This window comes from Lissotriton helveticus, chromosome 1_1 (assembly GCF_964261635.1).
Source record: "Lissotriton helveticus chromosome 1_1, aLisHel1.1, whole genome shotgun sequence".
NCBI lineage: Eukaryota > Metazoa > Chordata > Amphibia > Caudata > Salamandridae > Lissotriton > Lissotriton helveticus.
In genome coordinates, this window is record NC_136057.1 from 650,157,790 (window position 1) to 650,166,301 (window position 8,512).

The window sequence follows — 8,512 nt, forward strand, 5'->3', positions numbered from 1 at the left end:
GTATTCATCACCCACTAAAAGAACCCGTTCAAAAGACCAACACCACAGCTGGCCCGGTTTATCTAGGAGAGGGACCTCCACCACCAGCGGGTTGTGGTCTGACATGACCATGGGATATTTCTCTATTCAAGTACCCTGCAAAAGATATTGAGAAACAAAGAAATAGTCCAACCTTGCATATACTTTATGTGGAGCTGAGAAATATTTAAAACCAGGATCCAAGGAACATTTCTCTCTTCAGATATTCCATGACTGACCTCAAATCCAACAGAGATCTAAGACCATAGGTTTACGGCCTTTATAATGTTTTGCCCCCATGCCCACCAATTCCATATTCAGATTGATGTTAAAATCCCCACACATGAGGAGCGGGAGTGGCCATAAAGATAACTCGGAATGTATCCACTCAAACACTGCAGGGTCATCTAAGACTGATCCATATACTGAACAAAGTGTGACTCCCCCTTTGGGAAACTGACGCTCAGATATGACCCAATAATCATATTTGTCTACCCTGACCCTTGGGAACGTGCCCCCTTTCTGCGCCAAGATTGCCACCCTGTGTACATGCTCCTTCTGAAGTACTACATACCACTTGGTACCCCAATGACTCTAACAGTATCGCCATAGACGCCTCAATGCGTGTTTCTTGCATACAGATAATGTCTGCCTTGAGATAAAGCATACCAAGGGCTAATTGGACATTTAACACACAGATGTTCATAGTTGCAATTTGCAGATTACTCATTCACATTGTGTAAGTAAAAGCCCATTGTCCAATCTAATATCCTTAATCCAACCCTCACACCCCCACTTGTGCATGACTGTCCCTGTCCACTTGGATGACCTCCATTACCCCTACCCCACATGACCCCTCCCCCAACCACCCCTGCAACTCACACCCTCAACCACTCCCACCGCAATCAAGCAAATAGTACAGATCTGACCCTGGTGATGCCACCCTCTCCACCCACCCCGAAGTATCCCGCGCTCCAGCCGACATGTAGAAACAAGAAAAAGAAAAAGAAAAGAGATGAAAACCATAAAAGTTAGGTGCTAAAATATAAAGTTGAGTAAGAAAGAAGCCCCCTTCTTAACGTCCATTACTGCCAGCTGCAGAAGTCCTCCGACACATAACATCATGGAAAACTTTTCATTCTGCCAGCCCGGACCCTCCTTTGATCTCCTTTAGGAATTCTTGGGCTTTAATTTCAGACTTGAAGATCTGCACCTTCCCGTTGAAGACGACTTTAAAACTGGCCGGGTTTAATAGATATGCCTCACTGCTTAGTCCCTGAAAGGATGAGAACAGCTGGGGTAGTTGCCAACCCCTTTCCACAGTTGTGTGGCAAACGTCGGGGTGGACAAAGGTGTGCTTAGATTCTGGTCTTGCCTTGTAGAATATAACTTGCCAGAGGAGAAAGTTACCAAAGAAAACTAAAAGTGCCAGAGGCCGTTCAGATTGTTCTACCGCTTGGTTTTTCCTTAGCGTTATCAGCAAACGATGGACTGGTTGCACCTCAGCATCCCAGTCACACAGGTAAAAATTGAAAAAGTTCACTAAAGAAGTCCTACCATGAAAGATCTAATGTCACTTCCCTCAATGTTTTCTGCTAGGCCCAGAAAACTAAAATTGTTTTGACGCTGTTGGTTATCGAATTGCTCGAGCTTCCACATTACATCTGTTATTTGAGATTCCTGTGCCTCGTTGTGCTTTTGAAGTTTCCCGACTTCCCATTCTATTACTCCGGCCCTTTCCTCCAAAGGGCCATCCTCTCCTTCATTTCTGAGCAGATTTTGGTAATTTTCTGAATTGCCCCTTTTTATGGCTTGATGGGCCCTACGATTTTCCAACCAAGCCTCTCCTTGCATTTGCTTTAAGGTAGAGTAGATAAGCTCACTAGAGGGGTTGTCAATGAGACCTGGGTAGTTGTCGGGCTGACTTGGGACAGATCTTATCCTCCCCCGTCCTCATTGTAAACCTGACAAGTGGCAGAATAGTTCCATTTTAGCTTACGGGCTGTGCTTGTGTCCGTGTCTTTGCCAGTTCGGCTTGCTATAGTCTTCTTTCTCCATTTATGGGTAGAAATTCTGTTGTGACTATCCCCAGGGCTAACCGATGAACCCTCGATCCTGGACTCCTCACCAGAGAGCACGACTCTAGATACTGACAGCACAGACTCATTGTTAAATAGAAAAGCTTCATCCCCCAGCTCTGAGGATCCCAGCACATTCCTTGAATTAGTTTCCGAAAAAATGTACATCACACAAATTGGTAACCAGCAATCCAGTTCGGCTTGCTATAGTCTTCTTTCTCCATTTATGGGTAGAAATTCTGTTGTGACTATCCCCAGGGCTAACCGATGAGCCCTCTATCCCGGACTCCTCACCAGAGAGCACGACTCTAGATACTGACAGCACAGACTCATTGTTAAATAGAAAAGCTTCATCCCCCAGCTCTGAAGATCCCAGCACATTCCTTGAATTAGTTTCCGAAAAAATGTACATCACACAAATTGGTAACTGGGAATAGGGATAGAGGAAAGTGCTCTGAGTTTGCAGATAGGCCCATAGAAGACTCTCTCTGTTCCAGTGATCGTGAGCCCTGTAGTCCTCCCTTAAGCAATTCTCCCACTGGGTCATTCTGCTCAGGTATCAGTATCCCACCTCTGGCTGGCTTAGCTCCTTCTAGCTGCAACATTGTATCCGTGAGCGAAGACTTTGTCTGAGCCCCGCCCGTCAATCCCACATGAACAAGAGCAGAGGAGGTGTTCTCCGCTTTAGACTCACTGAGGGGGTAGCATTGGCCTAAAGCAAACGACAAGAAGGCCTCCGCTATTGATGGTTGCTTGGAGCCACCCGGATCGGCGCTGATTTGTTGCTGCTTTCTGTGGGCTTCTTCCTCTGTTCCCTTCATTCCAGGAGTGGAGCCGTCCTATAACGTCTTGGCTGGAATGCCACGACGGGGCTGGCTCAAGGCTCGTCCCGCTGCAGAGACTTCCTTACCTGCCTTGTTGCGCTTAGGTGGCATTTCCAGTGGGAGACCCTGCCCCAACCTCCTGCGTAGAATGACGATTGTGGTACTAACCAGGCGAAATACTGCTGTGATTATGGCTCATGTTCCTCGAAACGGTAACCACTCTGCCTCCAGAGCCATGAAGGATCAAAGAGGTATGTTTCTTTCTCCGTATTAGTCTTTTAATAATGCAACGATCTTTCCACCATCTTGCGAGATTTCTCAAAGTGGGTGCACGAGGGAGTTAGCGACTGTTCACGTTGGGAAAGCTGTAGTTTGAGTAGAAAACTTACTCAAGCTGCAGAAAGAAGCAGTGCCCTCGTGCTGATTTTACATTACGTCACAAGCTCTGCTGTTAAAAATGAGCATGAGCAGCGCAACGTGCTGATACCACCTGCTCGCAGAACTCCGCGGAATCTTGTGGAGTATTTATGTAACTCAGTGGAATCCTGCTGAGTGAAACTCTGAGAGTTCTGGCCAACCCTAGTCAATTCGCGATTTTCTATGATTATGCTCTGCTCAAATACATTTCTAAACTTCTAGGCACACACACTTTCTGTTAAAATGACCTCTTTATATTTATTATTTAATATACTACCTAGTACAACTTGGTACATAATAGCACTTTATCTTATGTATATTAGGAATTGAATCACATTTTTATTGCTAAATACATTTCAACTTAAACCACGGTTTTTATCCATCATGCTCACTAGAGTGAAAGTATGGTGTGCTTTAAAATCAGTATGAATCTTCTGGGATTTAAGTTTAAGCGTGATCCAACATTCGCCACTCTTTAAGAATGCTCCACTGGTTTTTAAAAGCACGTTTGCCTGAAATTGAAGGAGCAGAACAATTCTAGATTTTTCTGTAATGTTACCACTGGAAAAAATCCTATACTCCATGAAAATGCTTGACATGTTATGTTTCGCATGTGTTTTCTACTGGAGATAGTAAGATGCACTGCTATCAGCATGAGCAAAGCAGGGACATGCTGTTCTTATTTCAAAGTCGATTTCTAAATTGCCAAAATAGCCTCCAGAGAAGCAATGTTGTCCAAGCCACCACAAAAAACACATATTTGCCCCTACCCCACCTCCCCGCTCCTTTGTTTTTAGGGTGTTTGAAGTACGTAGGACACCAGGGTCCGTTTAATTTAAGCACAGAAAAACTAAGATTTTTACAGCGAAATACAAGTATTTTGTGTAGCTGACAATAAATAATGCGTTCATTTAGAGGAATCGTGCAGATATATATATACTTTTAATTAGTCCCATGGGGCTCTAGTTGCTCTCAGCAGAACATCCTAGCTTCTATTTCTTCTAATGACACGTTGTCTGGAATCACACATACTATGTAGCAGGGATAGACATAACCGTGTGTACGTGTTTTCCAAAAACAAGTACAGAAGGATCCCGTGTACAGCACATAGGTCACTAGGATTAACTGCAAAGAAAGAAGGGGACAGTAGGCGGAGGTTGGAAATGAAACTTGGAATTTCAGCATCTGCCACAAACCTTCCTGTTTAAAATGAAGTGTTCGCAAAGGAATGCAAACTAACTTTCAAGGCGATGCTTGAATTTCAGCTGCATGGGACTTTGCCTTGATGGCGCCGTAAAACAGACATTTCAAAGGCATGCAATAAAAACAACGCTGTATTAAAACCTAATGTGCTTAGACAGATGACTGTTACAAAAAGCCACACGCCGGCGCCGTCAGTGGTATAAAGAAGTTCTCAGCTGCAGAATGATGGCTGCATCGCAGACTCACACAAACAGAAGAGTGACCTTGAGGAAATCTTTCAGTGGCCTGTGAAACCTGTTCAGTGAGCTGCTACAGTGTACATAGTGCAGGGCTAGCTAGACACTCCATGTTCGCATTGAAACTCAGCCAATGACTATTGGCCAGACATTGATTTAGTACCACGTGTGGTGTCCCCGCGGTATTTTGTGGTAGCGTAGTTGGCTGTTCCCTGTGCTACGCCTCTGGGCGCGCCTCCCTTCGGCCCATCTGACTTTGCCACATGTTGGTGTGGTGTCAGAGCTAATTGGGTTAATTAGTTCCACAAGCAAAGCCGACACAGAATGGGCAGAGTACGCCACCTCAGGCGACAAAGCCTGGTTGCAGGAAAACATTCATGACCTCTAGTCAGATTTTATGTTTATTGTCTTCAGTTTGCTGTTCCCACCGAGGGTACAATACCACCACATTGAGACAAAACACAAGTTGGTTTCAGAATTACTTACAAATTGAACCACTTCGAGAACTGATGCCACAAATACGATTTAAAGGGTTTGTGTGTGAGTGAGTGGGTTTGCAGTTTGCATGTTTAATGTGATTTGTGTTTGGGTGGGTGTTTATATGGTTTCTCTGTGCCCTTGTATATGTAGGTGTGTCTATGGCCGAGGAGGCTGCTTCAGTGTATCTTGCATTATTACAACATACACAACATGGACATCCTTGACATAGATGCCAACATAGAAACTATTCTCAAACCTCGTGCCCCTGGCTGAACAAAGGCATGCAATACCACACGTCTCTTTCCTCAGGATATGTTTATATAAGCATGCATGGAGGCAGCCTAAAAGAAAGCATCTTGCCTGACAAGCAGCAGAAAATGTGATGACAAAATATGTCAGCTTCACAATTCAAAATACACAGAGACAGCTGCAGCTAATGTTACTTGACAGAATGTGTAATATTCATATATGTCAAATAGGTGACTTATTAGATGGAAATTGCAGGAAGCCCCTTTCAAAAAGCAAGACCAGCTGTATGAATGTGAACACCATATGGCGAACATTAACACCACGAGATCCTAAACTCTATACACTGTCTTCTTATAATAAGTGTGAGCATTTTCTTCACTTAAATGGCAACGATTTAACATTACATCCACCTCTTTTAAAGTGCCACACCAAGTGCACATCTTAGGTCATGTCGAGTAAGACCATATCTCAAGAGTTAACAAGCAATGGCAAAGCCAATAGGTCGCTCCTAATCAAGGTATTGATTTTGCCAATTTTTTTTAGCTATGCTGTACACACTGCAGCTGCTGTGCAGCATGACAAAAAGTAGTATTAAAAAATAATAATAATTCTATCACAGGGCCAGTGCTTGCTGCGTCATAGGGCTTTTTTTATTGTTGGCAGGAAGGAGGACGAGGTATGAGTCAGCACGGAGGCAGGGTGAGAAGCACCTCAGAAGGTGGGTGGGGGGGTTAAAAGCCTGTCAATGTCTTAGCAGGTTATTATTTGCTGTAGCGGGTGGGGGGCAACACAGACAATGGAGGATGGGCAGGTGGGAGGAGAAACATGGGCAGCGGAAGGGGGAAGATTGTGACTTTTTTGTTATGAGGGGTGGGAGCAGAGCAACATGAACAGCAGGGGGAGGCTGATAGCAGGGCAACACACAGACAATTCATGCATGCTCCAGTGGAGGAACAAACACAGAAAGAGGATGGGAGCATACAGTAGCTGACTAATAAAAAGCAAGTTAATGAGAGTGACAATGAAGCCAACCTTTGGTAAGCAGTGGCCGAAATCTAAATCTACTAATGGAAAACAAAACTTTCGAAGATACAGCACATTTAGGCAAGACCTAAAAGTGCACAAAATATAGGAATGTCTGTTTATATTTTAAATATAAATCTTGATGTATTTGGCAATCACTGGAATTCTTTATAGGCTGCCATCCAATTAACTATCCTTTCTGTTTCCAATTCTCTATTTATCTGAATACTATGTAATCAAAGTCTGTAGCTATTCCAATTAAAACTGCGTCACCAGACAAGCCACTTTCAAATTGCAAGACCAAGTGGATAAATCTCATAACATCAGGGGGCAGCATAGTGGATGTATTATGTTGGGGTCACTACCTACGTCATACGCTGACGTCCAGTAAGTCAGCCTAACCATAAAAACGCCAGCATGAAAAAGATGATAATGTTGCTACCAATAGACACATATTATTACATAATACATTATGGGTGTCCTGGGACCAATTGGCCATCCTTCAAATATTTATTTTCTCTGTAAAACGGATGCATGTGTAGAGTGAACACGTGCATGTGTACTGATTGCACATTTAGTTCCAATAACATTGTAATTGTCCACTACAGTTTTAAATATGTAGAGTGGACATATATGTTAACATCATACATAAACGATAACACTCCTGACTCACCAAACTATACAGTTTGTCTGGTAGACAGCCATACGTTGCCATCTAAGTTAAAGCATACAAGAATGTTTAAATGTTTTTATTCGCATCCAAAGAAATCTATACTTGAGGGATTGGCTGGCGCCACGTTAAGAATAGTAAAATTGTGAAAAAGATAAAAGTGCTCATTTTACACTGACGAGTGTCTTTCCTAACACAAACACCCATTTTCAATCTGCCCTGAAGCAAATGTGACATTGTGTAACCTGCAAGACCATTCGATTCATTCTAAAGGTGGCACGCACCATAGTTCCTTTTTCTGGTGAGCACCGCGTGTGACATCAGGCACATAAGAAGAAACTCTGCAGTGTTGTCAACAGACATAAAGCCCAAGTTTAACAAGATGCATAGCACTAATGTGTTATACAACACTCTTATCTGTAAAAAGTGACCAAGTAAACAAAATATCAAATTCATGCTTTCCACATAACTGCACATCGAACATGTAGAAAAGTCACTAACCTGTGAAGGTGGCCGCGAGTAAGAGCAGCAGCAGAAGTTTAGGAGTCCACATGGTGTAAGTGTGGCCGGTCACAGATCACAGAGTGCTGGGTAGACGCCGACAAGCTGCTGCGCACAGAAACTCACTGGGAAGCCAGCGCGCAGCTGCTTTTTATTGCAGTGATCTAAGTTTCTTGTCTGATTAACTGGAAAATCTGTCTGAAGCAGGATCTCCCTCTTACGGTAAGGATCTGCCTACAAACAACATCCTTTCCCTCTTCCCTCCCCCTCCTCAGAGAAATCCGAAGCAGTGTTCCCCATGCCCTGTCCTCGCGAGCAGCACGGGTAGTGGACTCGCGCCAGAAATTATTCCATCGTCATTGCAGATTTAATCGCTTTTGAACTTTCGGCAGGGGTATATGTCAAATGCTGACGAGTATTTTTTGTTTGCTGTTTTATGTCCCTCCACCGCCCGCCCCTCTTCACCCTGCTCGTCCTCTCTACGATTTATCGCCGAAGTGTCATGGATCGGATTGTTTATTAGAACTTAAATAAAGCAGGCTGCCCAGTTTAGATGTCTGTCGGCTGCAAGATTATAACGCTTGACTTAAGTGTTCTTGAGGGAACATTGTTTTTCTTTCCAATGTGGTGGGATATGTATAGTATTACATGTTGTAGTGTACATATGCACACGTTAGAATGCCTATCACTCTATAGAAACTACGTTTTTTTTAAAGAATGTGCAACTTGGCTCCTTTCGAGTATTCCGCATGACACTTCCACAAAAATTATTAATACAAACAAATTTATCTTGACATGTGTGTAAAGACAGTG

At 43.5% G+C, this 8,512-nt stretch overlaps 1 protein-coding gene across 1 annotated transcript in view; it reads right to left on the minus strand.

The window, feature by feature from the left end:
- Positions 1-7,868, minus strand: part of HGF (hepatocyte growth factor) — a 564,049-nt gene extending 556,181 nt beyond the window's left edge. The window contains exon 1 of the mRNA XM_078674176.1: positions 7,700-7,868. Within this exon, the coding sequence (XP_078530302.1) occupies positions 7,700-7,751 (52 nt within the window). The 5' untranslated portion in view covers positions 7,752-7,868. The remainder of the gene's footprint in view (positions 1-7,699) is intronic.
- Positions 7,869-8,512: the final 644 nt, after the last annotated feature.